The sequence below is a fragment of the Eucalyptus grandis genome, chromosome 5, assembly GCF_016545825.1.
Source record: "Eucalyptus grandis isolate ANBG69807.140 chromosome 5, ASM1654582v1, whole genome shotgun sequence".
Lineage (NCBI taxonomy): Eukaryota > Viridiplantae > Streptophyta > Magnoliopsida > Myrtales > Myrtaceae > Eucalyptus > Eucalyptus grandis.
In genome coordinates, this window is record NC_052616.1 from 25,199,024 (window position 1) to 25,222,347 (window position 23,324).

The 23,324-nt window shown below is 40.8% G+C and overlaps 1 protein-coding gene across 1 annotated transcript; it reads left to right on the forward strand.

The window, feature by feature from the left end:
- Window positions 1-233: 233 nt before the first annotated feature.
- LOC120293297 (ras-related protein RHN1-like) lies at window positions 234-22,437 on the forward strand (the record flags this gene model as incomplete). Its single annotated transcript, XM_039312375.1, has 9 exons — window positions 234-253; window positions 5,369-5,411; window positions 5,503-5,670; window positions 6,511-6,528; window positions 7,006-7,009; window positions 11,828-11,913; window positions 16,774-16,794; window positions 21,801-21,894; window positions 22,205-22,437. Coding segments are annotated over 9 exons (555 nt in total), but the record flags the coding sequence as incomplete, so codon positions are not given.
- Between the last annotated feature and the right edge of the window lie 887 nt (window positions 22,438-23,324).

The following is a 23,324-nucleotide window of genomic DNA, read 5'->3' on the forward strand; positions in this document are numbered from 1 at the left end:
TTTGGTAAATTGTAATTTAAAAGCCCTTTGTGAAGTACCTTTGAGCGAAATGGTGTTTGGGGGACAAAGGGCTTTTGTGAAAAAAAAAAAATATCAAAAGAAAAAAAAAAATAAAAAATGAAAACCAAAGAAGGGCGGGCGGCATCCGGCGGCCGGCGGCGACCCTCGGCGACCTCCGCGACCCCGATCCGGGGCCGGCGAGGTCGCGCGACGCCGTCGCGACCTCCGGCGACCTCGGATCCGGGCCGGCGAGGTCGCGCGACGCCGTCGCGACCTCTGGCGACCCCGGATCCGGGTCGGCGAGGTCGTGCGACGCCGTCGCGACCTCCGACGACCCGGATCTGGGGCCGGCGAGGTCGTGCGCCGCCTCGACCTCCGAGAACCCCGATTGGCCGTCGCGAGGCTACGCAACCCCGCCCGAGGTCGGGGGACCTCGGCGACGGCCGCGCGCGAGTTCGGGGGACCTCGGCGACGGCCGCGCCGGGTCGCGCGACCTCGGCGGCACCGCCCCGGGTCGCGCGACCCCGATCGGCCGTCGCCGAGGCCACGCAACCCCGCCCGAGGTCACGCGACCTCGGCGAGGGTAGCGCCCAGGTCGCGCGACCTCGCCGGCGGTCGCGCGACCTGGGCAACTGCCGCGGGGACACCCTCGACGAAGAAGATGAACAGTACTCCTCACAAGGGCAAAAACGGAGAAACAAAAAGTTCGTAAGGATAATTTCGGAAAAAATAAAATGAACAGTACCCAGAACTTACCGAGAAATTTGAAATGCCCAAGGCGAGGGTAGCCCCGCTGGGGCTTTCGGCTCTTCACAAGGCGGCCTTCTCCAAAGGGGGCTTCAAATGTTTTTGCCAAACACCCCCACTTTAGCCTAAACATCTTTAGGGGCTCAAAGGTACTTGGCAAAGTGGTTGCCAAACGGAGCCTAAATTGCACTTAGTTCAATTCTAGATAATATTTTTTTCTTAATTTGTTATAAGTTTAGGTATTTTTTTTAGATATATTGCATTTTAGGATTATTTAGGTTAAGATAATGTTTTAGTTTAAATTAGGATTTGGCTCAACCTAATTCCTAATATAAATTAAATAGGATCTTAATCTAATTAGGTAATTTTCACATTTCACCTGAAAAATACAAAAAAATGTCATAGGTTAAATTAGTTTTATTATTTATGATAAAATGCATTCTTTTAGGAAATAGAAAAAATGTCATATGCACGTCATTAGGGCTAGACTCTTGGGATGCATGTCATTTAGTATTTTTGCTAGGCCTATTTAATTAGAAATTGCATGTCATTAGAATTATGTCATTTAGTTAATATTGCATTACATATTGCATGATTTTCATTAATTAAGTGAAAACAAAAAAAGAAATTGCGTGGTAATTAGAAACCATATCTAGGGTTGTTGATACGGTTTTTAACTTAACATTGCAGATGCTTTCGTTGCTTTGAGGTAAGTTTTTGCAATTTATTTATTGTTTATTTGGGTGTTAAATTGGTGGATTGCGCACCCGCATGTTCACCTCACATGTTGAGAAAATAGATTTAAAATCAATTTAAGCTGCCTGCAAAAACATTTTTTGAAAATAAAAGAATGGTACCGAAAGGGCATTAGAGAAATCTAGTGTAACCAAGTCCCCGTACCCATAGTCTCTGGTTCGTAAGAGTAAAGTGAAACTCCCGTTACTTTACTTGGGTTTCTAATCGACCCACCAAAAAAATAGATTAGTGGCGACTCCTGATTAAAAATCATTTGCATGTTAAGAATTCAAACCTAAGTCGCGAATTGGTATGGGCTTGGGAGAGCCCGAGCTAAGCTTTTAAAGACTTAGTAATCCATTAACCGAGTTTTAGGTGGTGAACCCGAAAAAAAATCTGGTCGCGACAAAGTATTTGATTTTTTTTTTTGCATTATTGTCAAAAACTTATATTTAAAAAGTTGCATACAATAATTTTTTTTCAACTTTAAGCAAATAAAAATTAAAAAATTCCGATGAACGGTTTAGCCTTTTAAAAAAATTTATATATGTATTTAACTTTTTAGTATTATTGTCAAAATTTATATTTAAAAAGTTGCATACATTATTTTTTTTTCAATTTTAAACAGATGAAATTAAAAAAATTAATATTAATCACATAAAGGGCTTTTCATATATGTTTTCTACTCCGACCAAAAATATATATATATATGTTTTCTACCAAACGGCATTTCTCTCAAAGTTGCTTCTCAAAACATAGTTTATCAAACGGTTTTTGCATTTGCCTCAAGTCGTTTAGGCTAAATTAATTTGCATTTTTCTAATGAGCTTTCAAAATACTAAACCAAACGCACTCTTAATTAATGGTTGGCGTCACCTTTTTGTGATTCACAGTTAACATGACTAACCAATTCTTTCCATTTTTAAACATGCGAAAACGTGTAACGACAACTCAATACACACAAATTTCAAGCAACGCATGCAAAAATAAAAACCAGGCACTTTCATTTCTTATTTATATATGTTTTAGGTACAAGGTCAAGGTGCACTAGGGGACAAGCAAAAGGTACTTTACTCCGTACTATACCCAAAAACTCAAGTCTGTATAATCCCAATTTGGATACTACGTATGTACTATGTCATCTATATGTCCAATATCTTGGCTTGTCTTCCCAAAATGCTACTAATCTGAAAAATAATGATGTACCACGAGTGAGCACAAAGCTTAGCAAGTAAACTACTGGCCTATCTATACAACATAAGTTAATAAACTACTGGCCATCGTTAGGCATGCAGCGGTGAAGGAAGGAGGAGGAAGAAGGAGGATGAAGGAAAAAGAAAAGGAAAAAGAAAGTAAAAATGAAAAATAAAAAAATCATTTTTTAAAACATACAAATAATTAAAAAAATCATTTAAAATATATATATAAATAAAACTAATTTTCTAGTAAATTAAAAATATTAAAATTCAACTTTTGATCATTTTTCCCAAACAATTAAATTAGCTAATGAACGGTGGAAAATATTTTCCACTCAAAATTCGGATTTTGAACACCAGAAAATATAGTCATTTTTCAAGAAAATAACTTAGAAAATATTTTCTGAAACATGATATTTTCCGCGAAACAAACAAACCCTTAGAGCTAGAACAGTAGTGATGGAATCTTGCTACTATTCAATTCTTGTTGAGTGTTTCTTTAAAGCCCGATTCCAATGTTTTCAATATTCTAGAGTCGTTTCTTCTCTATTATAGTAATATACAAAATTTTCCATTCCGTTCTTATATATTATATACACGCATTAAGGTATGCTTTAGAGATAAATATTTTGTGTTGGATTCTTTAAATGATATTTGATTAATCTAGGACATGAATGAAGTTCAAGGTTTCCTACTTTATGGCGAAAGCTTATGCGAATCAGAATAGGAAACTGAACCGCGGATGAGCTTTGGTTGTATGGTTTTATACCTTAATACAATCATATCATCGTGTCAGTGACCAATCTTTTAAGCTTTTGAGAAAAAACAAGAGGTGATTGCTGTAAACGAGAGATTTTCGACCATCAAAACATGAAAAAGAGAGTTGCAAACTTTGCTGAGAAACCACAACGGCCAACCCACCACAATCTTACCAAAAGGATCCTAAGAATATCATTAAGAGCATCGAAACTGATTCGCAATCCTCACGGGTAGAGACCAACATGGGAGCCAAACCAGAGTCATTACATTTATATATGAAAGATTATATATCACACACCCTTGGTAACACTGTGCATTAGAGGGGCCTAAATTGACATCGCATGTACATTTCTGCCCGATAATTCGGCACAGATAACTTCTGAGAGAGGAAAATTCCTCATGCATTTTGGGAGGAGTCAAGGGCTATTACAGAAAGCACGAACGAGGGCTACTTTAAGAACAACACGATGCAGTCGCCGTCCTTTCGGTGGGTCAGTCCATGAGAACCATTCCCGACGGGTTCGGTGCAGGCTGAACTCTGGGTAGGCTCTGAGCTGTATCCATGAGAAATAAAACAGCAAATTATATGGCATCAACGAAGTAAGAAAATGTGCACCACAAAAATTCATGGGAACATTTATAAGGTATTGTATATAATTCGCTGTAATCACCATCCTCGGTTGAGAGCAGAGACAAATTATACACAATATCCAAATTCGTGAAATCTAATTACAGAGTTCACATTATGCAGTATCTACAGCAAAGACAGGTACATGTAAATGAAAAACAGTCAATGCAATGGCATGCATGATATGAATTATGCATTCACGAGACGACTACATTGACAAGACAGTAATACCTATTTCATAGAAAATGTCATTGACATTTGCAACAGTTTTTGCAGACATTTCCATAAAGAAGAGACCGTGTTCTTGGGCATATGTTTGCGCTTCCTGCAGTAAAATGGAATCAGACATGAGCAATTTATAGAGGACAACAATTGAAAATGAGTCTCATTAACGTCCCGGTCCTTATCCAACGATGTGGACCAAACCTACAGATTCTCCTTTGACTGATATAATTATAAAGATGATCAATAAAACTTTTATTCTGATTAAAAATGAGCTATAAAATCATTGTCAACAGTGCCATTGCGTAATCAATCAACTTCTTCTCATGCCTTGCCTATTGACAGTGAAATCGACATAGCTTGTCTTCCATTTGAGCTTCAAAAAAGCTGGTCATCTCCGTAAATGACAATGGCCACGTTGAATTGGAGTCAACTCACATCGTAAAGAAATCAATGGAGACACTCGTTCTTTGCTTTGTGCCCACTTTATCTAACCAACTCAAATAAAGTCATTTTGATGCCTGAACTTTGCAATAGTTATAAGTTTCCACCTTCGGGAATTAGTAATCATCAAGTTCCACCTTTCATTAGGAGTCCAGAATGCATAATGATAGCCCAAGGTTACGAATAAGGATAAAAAAGCAGCATGAACAATCTCCCAACCGATTATCTATAATGAGGATAAAACTTCAAAAGACTGACTTTCCTAATTTCAAACATTTTTTATTGACTAATTATTTTAAATGATACAAGAATCATTTTTAGGATAATGTTTTTCAAATCATTCGTCTTCTGATAAACAAAATGAGGCCTAAGTTCACAATGGTTACTCTTAGCGGTTTCAATTTCTTGACACTTGCTATTTCCAGCTAAAGATGGTTGCGCACAGAGCCAAAATGTATAAAGAGTAAAAGGGATGTCATGGATTTGGGGTTAGATGTGACATTATAATATATGATTTTTTTAAGGGAATTATACACAATTTGAAACATATATATGATTTTTCCACGTTATGAAATGATCTGCAAACTGACAATTTAAGATGGAGAATTGATTTAACAATATATCCCCAAATTTCTAGCTTAGTACTGCGGTTTGTCAAAGGCCAGTTTGTTGAATTTGTGGTTCACAAAACTAGAGTGTTGATTTATAATATTCAGCTGATTTCATTTCTTATCATAGCAGCTTGACTATGAAGTACTTCTGATGTTGTAGGAATCCACCATCGGCGCTGCCTTCTTTTCTCATACTTTGGCCGTAAATGATGCTACTGTGAAGTTTGAGATCTGGGATACAGCTGGCCAAGAGCGATACCACAGCTTGGCTCCCATGTACTATGGAGGAGCTGCCGCGGCAATCATTGTGTATGAGATGACAAACCTAGTAAGTGAAGCTAACAACAAACCTATTATTGCCTCCAATGCTGTATGATGTTGCTAAGTCGACTAATCTTTGACTGTTGCAAGAGATTGTCATGCAAAGTAATAGTTTTCACTACAAGGAATTCATGTGATATGTGAATCGGCTTCTTTTGGCTTCCAATTTTAGCATTTCAAAAGACGTTCATTTTCTGATAATGGAGTTGCATGTGCTGGTCCTTTACTTTCGATTATTGGGAACCATCAGCAACTTTCCACGTACAAGTTTGTGTGCACAAGAGGTCATTACATATTATTTAATTGACATTTTGCTCCCATGGTATGAGTTCTCCGTGGAATTATCAAAGAGCAAACCAATTTATCCTTCTCTAGAGGCCTGGCTAACCTTTGTTGGGTTGGAGTTATGATTAATTGTTTGGTCTTGGTTGTGAAGGTGCTTCTTGTTCTTGCCATGTATCAAGGCAGGCGGCGGCTTATAATAAATTCAATGAGTAGAATTCTTGTTTCTCAAGACATTGCATATTGGCAGTCTCACATCAATGATGATATTGTTAGCAGTCTCACAATTGTTCTGTTCTTTGATATCAGCATTGCATTCTAATGATCTTGTGGTGTCACAAGTGAGTTTGTTTTGAGTGTATCTCTATTAGAAGCATACCATAGTGTTGTCCTTTATGTTGATGTAAGCTTCAACTGTCTTCAATTCTCTTTCTTCCACAGGATATACCTGAAACTGGTTGTTGATGTATATCATGGTGCATTATCCAATTTTCCTTCTTATATTTTATCCCATTTTTTTATGGTCGATCTTGTTGCTGTGCACTCCCTAGCAAAATATTTACAGGATAGTTTTACTTGGAATGTCCACTCTTTAAGCGTACGGTTGGGGAAAGGAGGGAAGTCCCCTATCTCAAAAAGGGATTACTTGACCTTTGCCTTCGCATGAAATTACTGGTTCCTCTCGCTAATTATTCGTATTACCCTTATAACCCCGCTTTTATTTTTCTCTCTGTTCATATTTACCTAAGTGTAGGCTTGTATATAGAGGTGAGGCATTGATCTGACTGTTTGTATGACAATGACATATACTGTGTTCAAGCTTAAAAGATTGGTCACTGAGATGATGATGTGATTGTGTTAAGATATAAAACCAACAATCGATGCACATCCGTGGTCAAGCTTCCTATTCCAATTCGCACAAGCTTTTACCATGAAGTAGGAAACCCTGAGCTTCATTCATGTTCCAGGTTAATCAAATATCATTTAAAGAAGCCAACACGATATGTTTCTCTCTGAAGTATACCTTTATGCGTGTATATAATATATAAGAACGGAACAGAAAAGTAAGTATATTACCATAATTACCATAATAGAAAGGAAACGCCTCAACAATATAGAAGACATTAGAACCGAGCTTTAAAGGAAACACTCAACAAGAATTGAATAACAGCAAAATTCCATCACTTTCTCCGAAGGTTATTATTAGTTTTTTTCCCTTGGTCACCTACCAAACAACAAAAGACATACTAATTCAAGTTCAAATTTAATTGAATGATATGGTGGTCACTTAATTGATCAGTAGTCGGTTTCACGAGACGCTAATTCGCCTTGTGAAGAAGGCTGAAATCGAACTTACTAGCAATAGGATCCCAATGTATCCCGATCTCATCGCCTTCAGCCAACCCCCTCCGCTGCACGAACTCCTTCATCCAGCACCCCTTCAGGACGTAGGACCCTGACGATGCCCAGTAAGCAAACACCAGTTGGTGCTCGGAGCGCGTGTCCGCGTCCCACACCACGACCTCGGCACCCTCGCTGCTCTTGACTCACCTCGCTCTCTCTTCATCCATGCACGGGAGCACGTAGGTCGCCACGCCTGCCCGAGGGATCAAGAGCCTCGACAGGTGGCCAAGATCGCTCTTCTTAAGCGTCTTCTCGATCTTATAAGGGTCATAGCGCAGCACCAGCTCCGTGGAAACGTCCCCGCATCTCTCTTCCTCGACTCCACATTCTGAGGTCCCTCTCTTTTCCTTCTGTCTTCTACAGCGCTTCGCTTTCTTCTCCACGATCAAAGTTCCATCGCCAGTGAGTGAGGCCGTGGACTTTCGCTCCGGTCGGGCTCGAGGGGCACTGAGTTCCTTCGTGTCCAAGAAACCCCTCGTCGGATCCGACGTGAGGGGAAAGAACATGCGAGCCGGCACCACCACTGCAGCTGACGAAGTTTCTCCACCCTCTTCTTCGTGGTTCCTCTCGTGGTCGTGCAGATATGAAACGCAGGGCGAAGAGCCGATTGACGGCAGCAGCGTGTGTAACTCGCCTCTCGGGACGTCGCCAGTCGGAGGCAATTCCAGGGTGAAGGGATCGACAAGCTTCATGGTTTTCGGGTCGAAGAAGCAGGAAAAATTTCTCCGCAAGAACAACAGAGGGCAACACGGTGCAGAGAAATTTAGAGAGAGAGAGAGAGAAGACAACGTTGGAGAGAGAATAGAAACCAAGACGACGAGGACTAGGAGGTTGGAGAGAATTTATAGTTTACCGTTGTTTGCCGTTGGAAATGGGATTAGGAGTCCGTTTCGGATTAGTGTACGTCGGGGATTACTAAAGAAAAAAAAAAGAAGGAAATAAATCCAAGATTCCAGATTGATTTCCTAACGAAGATCGGCTTTTTTCTTCTTCTTTTTTCCTTCCCTTTTCCGTAAGGGATTGAAGGACAAATTCATTAATCTCCACTTAAATTTTCCCACTAATGGTTTTTTCTTTTTTCAATAATAGAGAACCGCATGGATTTGTGATTGTTTTACTTATTCCGGTCAAATTCTCACATTTTCGGAAATATGTAGTCTTACATTACATGTCCACACGCACTTGTTACCACGTGCTTTAAATCCAACCTGATTTAGGAAATACTTTGTAGTTCAACTTGATTCTTTCTAATGTAATTCGATCACTTTGAGCAATTCGTACTGGTCGCATACACACACCGGTTTTGGGTTTGTTTTAATAAAAAAATCTCTAAAAGAGAAACAATAGCTATTTTATTAGGCACAATAAAATGAATAAATACCTTATTTTAGGTAGGAAAAAATCACTAAAAGTCTTAAATTATACTCACCATGATACAGTTATCCCAATTTTTTTTGTGATACAAAAACTCTAAATTTATACCGGTGTGATATATTAATTCCAAACTTTTTTTGTGACAAAAAATCTCAAATTTGCATCCGTGCGACACATTTACTTCAAATTAAGTTTGAGTAAATATGTCACATGTGTATAAGTTTATGATTTTTTGTGTTACAAAAAAGAATACGGGGTAACCACCGCCCGCAGCGGTGCAGCTGGCTTGGGCTCTCTCCCCCTCACGAAGGGGAGAAGTTCGAATTCCAGAGGTGTCGTTAGGGAATCTTACCTGGAGTACGTGTTATAGTTGACATAGTTTGTTTTTGGCGTTTTTGTTTTTCTCCTTTAAGGTATGGGTTCTTGCCTACTAATCTAGAGAGACTTGAATTTGCAGGGTAATTTTGTCATCTAAAATTAATAATTCTTTTGAATTACATATATCTTACTAGTACCCTTACTAGAATAAGTGAATTAAGGATTTTAAATCCCATGTTTTAATGTTAAAAATTTGAAGGGATGAAAATAAGATGTACAATATATACAAGAAGTACCCGAAACTCGATTTTCGTTCAAACCTCAACCAGGTTCAAATATCAAGTTGGATTGGAGTTACTAAGTACTAAAATTGTACGATTCCCTAAAAGAGGCTAACGCTAGCAATATTAAAATATTCGAATACATTTAGTGGTGCAAATCAAAGAGAAATGCTAGATCTTAAGATAAAATTGATACAATACTAATATGAAGCAGCAAATATTATTTGGGCATCAAATAAATGCCCAGTTAGAGTACGACACATCAGCAGTAGATTGGTTTTAGTATTTTTAGCACTACGCTAGGGGTTCGTTTATTTTGCTAGAAAATGAATTATTTGAGAAATACATTTCTAAAAATAATTGATTATATCACTTGGAGTAATTAGGCAACAAAAAAGTTGTCATTATCAACAACAATCCATGTTTAAACTTCTTCATAAACGGTGAAAATATTTTTAGTTTATACATTTTTTTAGCAATGAAAGTTATCATTTTTAGGAAAATATTTTTCAAAATGTGAATTTTCCGTGAAACAAATGGACTCTTAAGTTGATCACAATCTTTCTGGCTTCCTAACTCAAAAATGGTATTAGGAAAAACTAATGCGTTGAGTGCTTCAAGTAGGACAATTATCAAATGTTAATTATCCACATTGTCACTCAAGATTCAATAATTCCGGGTCCGGAGGTACGTGTCTTTATACTTAACCCAAATTTATTTAGATTTTTCTAGAAAAAGGAATTCATCTTGCCTCGTGCTCCATGCAAGATAATTTTTTTCACTCAAAAGCTTAACCGGTCCAAAAATGTATACCTAGCATATTTCTTAACCATTGCCTCATTATCAAGTGTGTATTTCACTACTAATTGGCTGGATAATATTTTTGTTTTAAAATGGTTAATTAAAATATTTGTTCCTACATGCACCATAGGAGTTAGCATCATGTTGCTCAACAAACGAGCATGCCCAAAAACAAGTATTTATTCTGATTACCAAAAAATCCTCCGGCAGTTTTAACGCATCATTTCATGTCTACTCTTAATAATAACAAAATAAGAAATTTGGGGATATATTGTTAAATCAATTCTCCATCTTAAATTGTCAGTTTGCAGATCATTTCATAACGTGGAAAAATCATATATTTGTTTCAAATTGTGTATAATTCCCTTTAAAAAAACCATATATTATAATGGGCACATCTAACCCCAAATCCATGACATCCCTTTTACTTTTATACATTTTGGCTCTGTGCGCAACTATTTTTATTCTGAGAATAGCAAGTGTCAAGTAATTGAAACTATTAAGAGTAACCATTGTGAACTTAGGCCTCATTTTGTTTTTCAAAAGACAAATGATTTGAAAAATATTCTCCTAAAAATGATTCTTGTATCGTTTAAAATAATGAGTCAATAAAAAATGTTTGAAATTAGGAAAGTTAGTTTTTTGAAGTTTTATCCTCGTTATAGATAATCAGATGGGAGATTGTTCATATGCATTCTGGACTCCTAATGAAAGGGGAACTTGATGATTACTAATTCCTGAAGGTGGAAACTTATAACTATTGCAAAGTGCGGGCACCAAAATGACTTTATTTGAGTTGGTTAGATAAAGTGGGCACAAAGCAAAGAACGAGTGTCTCCCTTGATTTTTTATGATGTGAATTGACTCCAATTCAAAGTGGCCATTGTCATTTACGGAGATGACCGGCTTTTTTGGAGCTCAATTGGAAGACAAGCTATGTATTAATTAGCCAAGCCTAACCTTGTCGATTTCACTGTCAATAGGCAAGGCATGAGAAGAAGTTGATTAATTACGTGATGGCACTGTTGACAATGATTTTATCGCTCAGTTTTTAATCAGAATAAAAGTTTTATTGTGACATCCCGATTTTCCAATTCTATTTTCAATAAATTAATACGGGCATTTCGTTGGCACGCATATAGTTCTTTTCCTTGAGTTGGCCACTCATGTGAAAACTAGTCTATCGAGGAAAAGCGTTAAGAGTTTCTAATGCATCGGACTCGAGAATTTGACCGGAAGCGACATTTCGGCCGAGCTAGTCCGCAAGGGTCATTACGGCACAATTAAAATCGATTAGAGATCGGAAATAGGTCGACTCGATAGAGGCATGTGATCGAGTGTGGGTGATTCCACCAGATCGCACAATTCTTGTCGATTGATACTGAACCGACTTTTCTATCGATTGGGTACCCTGTGTTCGTATTTGAAACCTTGAGATTACCTCGACAACCGAAAGTCGCCAATGTTTCAAAGATGTACATCGTGGCTTGAGATGATCAACCACGGGTCAAATGCATGAAAATTTCTAAAGGCTACCCGATAGGTTGGCCGCGCTAGTATCGTGCCAAAGTGAAATTAACCGTGGAATTGAGATCGAATTCAGAAATTAGAAGTTTGGGTGTGTCACAAATCATTTTAGGAACATTGATTAATCTTCGAAAGATTTTTTCGTGCAAACCAAGTTTTTCAGCAAAATAATCAGAGAATGGCTAATTTGGCTCGAGAAATTAGTAGGCCCATCTTTGGTCGCGCTTTTGGGACTTAAGTTAGTTGTACGGACAAGTGAAGATGTGAATTGAAGTGTGGTGACATTGGATTAATTTTATGGGCTTCAATTTAATTCAATTGGAAGAGAATCAAGTGAAATTGAAGAAGTTGTTGTTCAAAGAATTGGACCCCGGCGGAAAGTGCAAGTGAACCCATTGGAAGAGGTTGTGGGAGATAGTGGAGTGTGATGTCATCCTAGGTCATGGTGGGCCATTTTTGTTGAATAAAAGAAAGAGAAAAAGAAAAGAAAAAAAGGGCCCCCTCCTCCCTCTCTTCTTCCTCTCCACCGTGCGACTCCTCCATCTCCATCTTCTTCATCTCCTTCTTCTTTGAAAACCCAGCAACCAGCGAAGCCGGAGAAGCCGCCGGACCTCACGCCTTTGCCCGTCAGCTCGTCGTCGCCGCCGCCCTGTGCCGCCCGCGCTCGTTTACCGGTCAGCTCCCCTCCCCGTTCCGCCTCAGCCCGCGTCCCCAGCAGATCTGAGAACCCCGAACCAGCGAGCCGAAGACCAGTTGAAGCTAGCAGCTCCACTCGTCGCCGGAGCTCACCGCCGCCGCCGTCGTCCGTGCGCGAAGCTCGCGCGCCCGCGTGTCGCCTCGCTGGACAGTCGTCGTGCGCTGCTCCGCCCTGCTCGCCCGGTCCCGAGCTCCTTCCCCTCCGTCTAGCCGTCGTCGCCGTCGCTAGGGTTGCCGTCAGCCTCGCCGGAGCTCCGCCCGAGCTGCCGCCCCTCTTCTCCGCCGTTCCTCCGCCCATCCCGGCGCCGGATCTGCTCCCTCTCGGCCCCAAGCAGAATCTGGAAAAATGGGTATGGCAGCGGGTGTTTGGCCCGTTTTGGCCGCCTTCCCGAGCCCGAATGCTCGGCCCGCTTTGAGGAAAGTCGATCCTCGTGTCGTCCCCGTCGTTTTGGTCCGCTCGGCTCGCTAATCCGGTGAGTTTAGTTCACTAAACCTCGCTTAGGGTTAATTATGCTTAGGGAGGTTTAGTTTATGTTAAGTATTATTAGGTTGTTAGTTTAGGTTAATTAAGAGTGGATTTGGTTAAGGTTGTGGTTTAATTTAAAGTGTGTTTAATTAAGGGTAAGTAGGTTTATTTAAAATAAGCCTTGATTTGACTTAAATGAATTTACTTTTGAATTATTTAAATGTCTCGAAATTATTATATGATTTAATAATATATTTTATTCGAAATTAATAAAATATTATTATTTAATTATTTTCGGAATAAATTTAATTATTTATTAAATTCCGAAAATTTTGTCGGGACCCTAAATTCTCGGAATTTCGTAGGTCATTTCTTTGTGTAGTCAGATTTTGAAATTGATGATTAGATATTATAAATTGAGTGTGGATTGTGAAAGATAGGGATATTATTATTTAATTAATTTTCGAAATAAATTTAATTATTAAATAAATTCCGAAAATTAAGTTGGGACCCTAAATTCTCAGAATTTTATGCTGATCGCCATTTGTGTATTCGAGATTATGAATTTGATAATTAGATATTTCAAATTGAGTGATGATTTGTGCAATTAATTATCGAATTGTTGTGTCTTGGTTGAAAGACTCAGTCGATGGTAGTGGCTAGGCCGATTGGACCTTTGTTCTTATAGAAATGCCGTCGGAGAGTGACGTGGCTCGGGTCGCTTGAGAGTGGCTAGGCCGTTGGACCTTTGTTCTTATAGAAATGCCGTCAGGAGAGTGACGTGACTCGGGTCGCAGTAGTGGCTAGGCCGACTGGACCTTTGTTCTTATAGAAATGCCGTCAGGAGAGTGATGTGGCTCGGGTCGCGGTAGTGGCTAGGCCGGCGGACCCATGCTCCTTCGGGAATGCCGTCGACGTAATGACGAAGCCGCTCCATGGGGGAGGCGATGCACGGCATTAGTGTCGGTAGATAGCCGAAGCGAGTAGGCTATACCCTTGTGTGGCAAAGTGAATAATAATTGGAATGTGTGTTAAGTGAGACTGTGATTTATATGAAAGTGATGACGTTCCAATTGTTTGAATTATTATTACTACCTCGAGATTGTGTAATACGAATGGTGTGCTAACTGCGGGGAAGAATTGAGGCGAGGTAAGTTCTCGTGTGATGTGGCTAGGCCACCCTTGGGGCGTATTTTCTTTCTAATAGGGGTTTAGGGGTTGAACTTGCCTTTGAGACGTTGTCTCGGTGGTTATTGAATAACCATTTCGGGTCCCCAGTGGGTGGAGTGGCCAAATAGCTTTGGTTGGCCTTGAGGAGTTGCGAGAGGTGAAGTCATAAGATTGGAGAACGTGTCCGACTTGTAGGTCGTAGGACAATTCATTTTTAAGAGTCGGTCTTTTGTAGACTTTTGGCCGTAGACCTCTGTTTGTAATTCCGTTGAATTATGGAAGTGTTATGTTGTGGTTTTGCTTCGCTTTTCTATCCCGTATTTTATTGAACAGGGATTTGTTTCGCTTTCCGCATGCGTAATAAAATAAATGGGTCGCCGACATATCCCGGGATGTCGCATTTTTGATCGACAAGTAGTGGGATGTGCGCGTGCTTGGGGTTCGGGCGTGACATCCCCGTTTAAGTGGTATCGAGCATGGTCCGTGTATGGAGTGATAAGGTGCGATGAGTCATGGGATAGTTAGTAGGAAAGGCTTTTAATATCTTTGATGCATGTGGTTGATATTTGCTTGGTAGCTTGTTTGTGGGGTCACTCAAATTCTAACCCGATGTTGGAATCGGAAAGCAAAGTGTCTATAAAGAGCCTGTAGGATGAGTGACCAGGAGTGGAGAACTCCTTGGAGGAGGTCAATAGGACCTATACCTCAGGGTAGGATGCTGACAAGAGTTGGTACCCGAGGTAGAGCGCAGGCTTAGACCAGCGTGAGTGTGAAATTACCGTTGCAAGTCGGTACTGAGAGTGTTATAGCACCGAATGATCCTAGTTTTGTCGGGATTGGTCAGGCGCTAGTGTTCCTTGGAAGCTCGTTGGGTCAGTAAGCTCAGGATCGAGCCGTTGCTGTTGCCGTTGTTTCTACTGCTGCCAGTGTTGTGACCGATGTTGCTGCTGCGCCTGTTGAGGCCTAATCTGGAGTTGTGATCGAGGATCAAGCCTCCGTATCTAAGTCAGAGTTCAATTTTGACAGAGGCGGAAATCAATTGGGGAGAAAGGCCGATGTCAGAAGAAAGGTGCCCTGTTTCACCCAACTGGAAGAGTAGAATTGAAAAGTCAATGCTCATCTCGATCGATGGGTGTCGTGTTTGTAAGAAAAGACTTGTTACAAGTGTCGCCAGTAAGGTCATTTGATCAGAGATGGTCCGTATAGAAAGATGGAGTCACAGCTGTTTCTATCACCGCCGTTGATAAGACAGAACAGAAGAAGCATGCTTCGGGACATTTAGTGGGATACTTGGAATGGACCTCAGTGCAGTGATGGGTGTATGATGTCACTTGATGGGAGGTAGAGGACTCCCTGATTGTGTGCCGAGTCAGTGGAAAGGAGGCATGAGTCAGCCTGGTGTCAGAATAAAAAGGAGAACGTGCTTTGAATGTGGCCAACACGGCCGTCAAGTTAGGAACCGTAAGGTGTAAGTTCAAGAGAGTGTAAGCACCGTTGTTCTTTGAGATAGGACGCCACTAGGATGGCGAAAGGAATAGGAATGGATTGACTATGCATTAATCAAGGGAAAAATGTTTTGGGGTGTTTTATCAGAGTAGCGCAACAGGATTTTGAGTGAAGGTTGTGGAGTTTCCGTTGTTGTAATAAAGTAATAGGAAGATGAGTCTCTGGCTATCATTGTACCTGATGGGTTTGCTTATATATGACTTAGAAGTCATTTATGAAAAGGTTTGGCTCAAGAAGCCTTCTTTGTTATGAATTGTGGTAGTGATATAATTTAGTTTGTTCGGTTAACGTACGAAAGTTTTGAATTACCGAAAGTTGAAGAGGAAATTCAATCGTTGTTATTCGTCATGAAGATGACTGGTTCGGGTTGTTGGTTATCGAATCTACATGGCAGCTGTAATGGATGTGTCAGTCGAGGAGCCGAATATGGAGATCATAATCGTGGTATAGGAGTTTTCTAAGGCATTTTCTAGGGAATTGTCAAGTTTGCTGTCAGAAAGAGAAATAGAGTTCGTGATTAAATTGGCACCCGGAATAGAGCCAGTCCCTAAGGCTCCTTACCGGATGGTCTTACCGAGTTAAAAGAACTGAAGATGCAGATGCGGGAAGTGTTGAATAGGAGATTCATACATTCCAGTGCATCACCTTGAGAGCACCCGTTCTATACGTGAGGAAGAAAGTTGGTTTATTGTGTTTGTACATCGATATTTCTTAAGATCGACTGGGGGTCATGGTATCATTAGTTGAGGATCAGGAAAAAGGGACATACCGAAGTTAACATCTTGCACTCGATACAACAGTTATGAGTTCATTGTAGTACCGTATGGTCTGATGGACACCTTAGTTGTTTGTTTGGGTCTTATGAGCAGAATGTGTAAGGGTACTTGAATCAGTTGTGATCATGTTCATTGAAGTTATCCTGGTGTGTTCAAAGAGTACTGAGGAGCACGAGAGACATTCGAGGATGGTACTTCAGACCTTGAGTGCTTTTGGATTTTACAATAAACTTAGCAAGTGTGAGTTTTGGATGACTCGTGTTGCGTTCCTAGGTCGCGTGATTTCAGGAGAAGGAATCTCCATAAACCCTATCCAAGATTGAAGCAGTGGTCAGTTGGCCGAGATTGACTACAGTGACAGAGATTAGAAGTTTCTGAGGATTAGCAGGATATTACAAAAGTTTTATGGAAGGGTTTTCAATGTCAGATTTGCAGTTGATTCGACTACTGAGGAAGTAAGAAAAGTCCGTGTGGACGGATGAGTGCGGCGTAGTTTTCAAGGGCCTAAGAAGAGGCCGACTACCGCACATGTGCTTACCATTCCATCCGGTCCCGAAAGTTATGAGATCCGCAATGATGTGTCGTTTAAAGGATTTGGTTGCTTGTTGATGCGTGCAAGATAGGGTTGTTGCATATGCATCCCATCGGTTGAGACCAGGGAGTTGAATATGAGACGGCGTATTTGGATGGAACTCATTAAGGATTATGACTATGACATTTTGTATCACTTTAGAAATGTGAGCAAAGTCACAGGTGCATTGAGTCGAGAGTCCTTAGCGCACGGTTGGTTTTCAAGGAGTGAATATTATTTGAGAAAGTTTGAAATTCGGTTTTCAAATCTAAGGTATGCCACCTTTTGAATCTTATGATTGCCCTCGGGAATTGAACCGAGAGTACATATCGAGAATCAAAGCGCGGTGGATGATTTAGAAATTCAAAAGACTCTATAAGAGAATGCAGATGAGAGAGAGGTTGATTTTCATACTCGATTTCGATTGGTTAAATTGGGCATTTCATCGACGCGATTACGGTGTTTTCTCCGAGTTGGCCACTTGCGAGATAACTAGACTAGTTGGGTGAGTTATTAAGGACTTAAGGAAAATAGACTTGACAATTCGACCAAGAATTGACTTCTCGACCGTGCTCATCTTTAGAGATCAATACGACGTTAACGAATTAAGATCGAGAGATAGGTCGGTTGGCGAGATGAATGACCGATCGTGGGTGACTCCACTAAATTGGAAAACTCTCATCGATCGATACTAATTTGATATTCGTCGTTTTGGTACCCCGTGTCCGTATTTGAATCATCGAGATTTTCACGACCCTCGAGAGTCACCAATGTGTCGAGTGGGTTCATCGTGGCTCGAAGAAAATCGGCCACAGGTCATTTGTCCTAAAAAGCTCCGAAAACTACCTAGTAGCCTATGTCACACTAAAAGCGCTTCGGGGTGAAATTAACCGCCAATCTAAAGTCGATTTCAGAAATTGGAGATTCTGTCTTGTCATAAAGTGGGTACACCGAAGTGTGTGTATATCATATAAATCATCTGCATGGAGTGTCGGGGATGAATTGTATTTCAAATCTAGATCAGATGTTCCAAGTTGGTAGAGCTTTCAGATGGTTCTTTCTTAAGTAGTGCATAGCAGAGAGTGCAGAATTTCAATTGTTGAGATGAAGTCAGGGAAAGAAAGATCGCGAGGCCGGGTCGATACGGTAGTCGGTCATTGCATTGTTGAGATCGTGTTAAAGTTATATCGAGATCTTGACCGAGAGGTCCCCAATTTCAGCAGATTAATCAAATAGTTTCCTTTTAGTCGGGGTAGAGCGAGAGGGTTGAACTTGGTTATTGAGATGAGATATGAGATTAGAGATCAAAAAATTGCAGGTCCAAAGTTGGTTAAGAAATCAGTGACTCAGTCGCAATTATCAGAGATAGTTTAGAGACGGCTCAGAATCGCCAATTAGCTTCGTCGATTTTGTGCTGAAGACCTTGGGAATTTTAAGTGAGCTAGTGTTTAGCATTTTAAACCCGAAGTGGTTTGGGCAAGATAGCAGTGATCTTGCGGTATTGGTGCGAAGGAGTAACCTTTTTGAGAAAGAGAAGATTATATGAGACGATTGTACCCCCACCTTTTTGTTTAAGAATTGGTAAAGGTTTAAATTTCGAGGACGAAATTTTTATAAGGGGAAGAGAGTTTGTGACATCCCGATTTTCCAATTCTATTTTCAATAAATTAATACGGGCATTTCGTTGGCACGCATATAGTTCTTTCCTTGAGTTGGCCACTCATGTGGAAAGTAGTCATCGAGGAAAACTGTTAAGAGTTTCTAATGCATCGAGACTCGAGAATTTGACCAGAAGCGACATTTCGACCGAGCTAGTACGCAAGGGTCATTACGGCACAATTAAAATCGATTAGAGATCGGAAATAGGTCGACTCGACGGAGGCATGTGATCAGTGTGGGTGATTCCACCCGGATCGCACAATTCTTGTCGATCGATACTGGACCGACTTTTCTATCGATTGGGTACCCTGTGTTAGTATTTGAAACATTGAGATTACCTTGACAACCGAAAGTCGCCAATGTTTCAAAGATGTACATCGTGGCTTGAGATGATCAACCACGGGTCAAATGCATGAAAATTTCTAAAGGCTACCCAGGTAGGTTAGCCGCGCTAGTATCGTGCCAAAGTGAAATTAACCGTGGAATTGAGATCGAATTCGAAATTAGAAGTTTGGGTGTGTCACAAATCATTTTAGGAACATTGATTAATCTTCGAAAGATTTTTTCGTGCAAACCAAGTTTTTCAAACAAAATAATCGAGAATGGCTAATTTGGCTCGAGAAATTAGTAGGCCCATCTTTGGTCGCGCTTTTGGGACTTAAGTTAGTTGTACGGACAAGTGAAGATGTGAATTGAAGTGTGGTGACATTGGATTAATTTTATGGGCTTCAATTTAATTCAATTGGAAGAGAATCAAGTGAAATTGAAGAAGTTGTTGTTCAAAGAATTGGACCCCGGCGGAAATTGCAAGTGAACCCATTGGAAGAGGTTGTGGGAGATAGTGGAGTGTGATGTCATCCTAGGTCATGGTGGACCATTTTTGTTGAATAAAAGAAAGAGAAAAAGAAAAGAAAAAAAGGGCCCCCTCCTCCTTCTCTCTCCTCCCTCTCTTCTTCCTCTCCACCGTGCGACTCCTCCATCTCCATCTTCTTCATCTCCTTCTTCTTTGAAAACCCCCGGCAACCGAACGAAGGGGAGAGAATCGCCGGACCTCACGCCTTTGCCCGTCGGCTCGTCGTCGCCGCCGCCTGTGCCGCCGCGCTCGTTCCGGTCGGCTCCCCTCCCCGTTCCGCCTCGGCCCGCGTCCCCCAGATCGAGAACCCCGAACCAGCGAGCCGAAGACCGGTTGAAGCCCGCGGCTCCACTGCGTCGCCGGAGCTCACCGCCGCGCCGCCGCCGTCGTCCGTGCGCGAAGCTCCGCGCGCGCCGCGTGTCGCCTCGCTGGACGGTCGTCGTCTTGTTGCTCCGCCCTGCTCGCCCGGCCCCGAGCTCCTTCCCCTTCGTCCAGCCGCTGTCGCCGTCGCTAGGGTCGCCATCGGCCTCGCCGGAGCTCCGCCCGAGCCGCCGCCCCTCTTCTCCGCCGTTCCTCCGCCCATCCGGCGCCGGATCGCTCCCTCTCGGCCCCAAGCGAAACGGAAAAATGGGTATGGCAGCGGGTGTTTGGCCCGTTTGGCCGCCTTCCCGAGCCCGAATGCTTGGCCCGCTTTGAGGAAAGTCGATCCTCGTGTCGTCCCCGTCGTTTTGGTCCGCTCGGCTCGCTAATCCGATGAGTTTAGTTCACTAAACCTCGCTTAGAGGGTTAATTATGCTTAGGGAGGTTTAGTTTATGTTAAGTATTATTAGGTTGTTAGTTTATGTTAATTAAGAGTGGATTTGGTTAAGGTTGTGGTTTAATTTAAAGTGTGTTTAATTAAGGGTAAGTAGGTTTATTTAAAATAAGCCTTGATTTGACTTAAATGAATTTACTTTTGAATTATTTAAATGTCTCGAAATTATTATATGATTTAATAATATATTTTATTCGAAATTAATAAAATATTATTATTTAATTATTTTCGGAATAAATTTAATTATTTATTAAATTCGAAAATTTTGTCGGGACCCTAAATTCTCAGAATTTCGTACCGGTCATTTCTTTGTGTAGTCAGATTTTGAAATTGATGATTAGATATTATAAATCGAGTGTGGATTGTGAAAGATAGGGATATTATTATTTAATTAATTTTCGAAATAAATTTAATTATTAAATAAATTCCGAAAATTAAGTTGGGATCCTAAATTCTCATAATTTTATGCTGATCGCTCTTCGTGTATTCAGATTATGAATTTGATAATTAGATATTTCAAATTGAGTGATGATTTGTGCAATTAATTATCGAATTGTTGTGTCTTTGGTTGAAAGACTCGGGTCGCAGTAGTGGCTAGGCCGATTGGACCTTTGTTCTTATAGAAATGCCGTCAGGAGAGTGACGTGGCTCGGGTCGCAGTAGTGGCTAGGCCGACCGGACCTTTGTTCTTATAGAAATGCCGTCGGGAGAGTGACGTGGCTCGGGTCATTTGATAGAGTGGCTAGGCCGACCGGACCCATGCTCCTTCGGGAATGCCGTCGACGTAATGACGAAGCCGTGCTCCATGGGGGGGAGGCGATGCCTGGCATTAGTGTCAGTAGATAGCCGAACTGCGAGTAGGCTATGCCCTTGTGTGACAGTGAATAATAATTGGAATGTGTGTTAAGTGAGACTGTGATTTATATGAAAGTGATGACGTTCCAATTGTTTGAATTATTATTACTACCTGAGATTGTGTAATACGAATTGTGCTAACTGCGGGGAAGAATTGAGGCGAGGTAAGTTCTACGTGTGATGTGGCTAGGCCACCCTTGGGCGTATTTTCTTTCTAATAGGGGTTTAGGGGTTGAACTTGCCGAGACGTTGTCTCGGTGGTTATTGAATAACCATTTCGGGTTTTGGTGGACGGAGCGACCGAGATAGCTTTGGTTGGCCTTGAGGAGTTGCGAGAGGTGAAGTCATAAGATTGGAGAACGTATCCGACTTATAGGTCGTAGGACAATTCATTTTAAGAGCCGGTCTTTTGTAGACTTTTGGCCGTAGACCTCTCGTTTGTAATTCCGTTGAATTATGGAAGTGTTATGTTGTGGTTTTGCTTCCTGCTTTTCTATCCCGTATTTTATTGAACAGGAGATTTGTTTCGCTTCCGCATGCGTAATAAAATAAATGGGTCAGCGACATATCCTGGGATGTCGCATTTTTGATCGACCGTAGTGGGATGTGTGCGCGCTCGGGGTTCGGGACGTGACATTTATTGATCATCTTTATAATTATATCAGTCAAAGGAGAATCTGTAGGTTTGGTCTAGATCGTTGGATAAGGACCGGGACGTTAATGAGACTCATTTTCAATTGTTGTCCTCTATAAATTGCTCGTGTCTGATTCCAATTTACTGCAGGAAGTGCAAACATATGCCCAAGAACACGGTCTCTTCTTTATGGAAACGTCTGCAAAAACTGCTGCAAATGTCAATGACATTTTCTATGAAATAGGTATTACTGTCTTGTCAATGTAGTCGTCTCGTAAATGCATAATTCATATCATGCATGCCATTGCATTGACTGTTTTTCATTTACATGTACTCGTCTTTGCTGTAGATACTGCATAATGTGAACTCTGTAATTAGGTTTACGAATTTGGATATTGCGTATAATCTGTCTCTGCTCTCAACCGAGGATAGTGATTACAGTGAATTATATACAATACCTTATACAATGAAATGTTCCCATCAATTTTTGTGGTGCACATTTTCTTACTTCGTTGATGCCATATAATTTGCTGTTTTATTTCACATGGATACAGCTAAGAGACTACCCAGAGTTCAGCCTGCACCGAACCCGTCGGGAATGGTTCTCATGGACAGACCCGCCGAAAGGACGGCGGCCGCATCGTGTTGTTCTTAAAGTAGCCCTCGTCTGTGCTTTCTGTAAAAGCCCTTGACTCCTCCCAAAATGCATGATGAATTTTCGTCACTCTGAAGTTATCTCTGCCGAATTATCGGGCGGAAATGTACATGCGATGTCAATTTAGGCCCCTCTAATGCACAGTGTTACCATGGGCGTGAGATATATAATCTTTCATATATAAATGTAATGACTATGGTTTGGCTCCCATCTTGGTCTCTACCCGTGAGGATTGCGAATCAGTTTCGATGCTCTCAATGATATTCTTAGTATCCTTTTGGTAAGATTGTGGTGGGTTGGTGTCAGAAGTCGAAGCAAGGGACGAAGCAAGATTCAGAAGAGGAGGAAGAAGACAAAGGAACAGATTTGGGGAGAATTTCTTTTCTGTGTATTTTTCTATATCTTGACAATGTACATCAATGAACAATTATAATACAAGGTGTATACTAAAAAAAAGGCAATGTAATATCATACATATCAATCTAAATCAATCTAGCTTTTAGATTGATTCTATAAAATCAAGATCGGATCAATTAGTATCCGAAGATTTTCTGTATATCTTCCAACAGTTGGCCATTAAAGTTTGCAACAGTCTTTTTCATGTTTTGATGGTCGAGAATCTCTCGTTTACAGCAATCACCTTTTGTTTTTTTCTCAAAAGCTTAAAAGATTGGTCACTGAAACGATGATGTGATTTTATTAAGATATAAAACCATACAACCAAAGCTCATCCGCGGTTTAGTTTCCTATTCTGATTCGCATAAGCTTTCGCCATAAAGTAGGAACCTTGAAATTCATTCATGCCCTAGATTAATAAAATATCATTAAAAGAACCCAGCACTACATTTATTATATACCTTAATGCGTGTATATAATATATAAGAACGGAATGGAAAATTTCGTAGATTACTATAATAGAGAAGAAACGACTTTAGAATATTGAAGACATTGGAATCGGGCTTTAAAGAAACACTCAACAGGAATTGAATAGCAGCAAGATTACATCACTACTGTTCTAG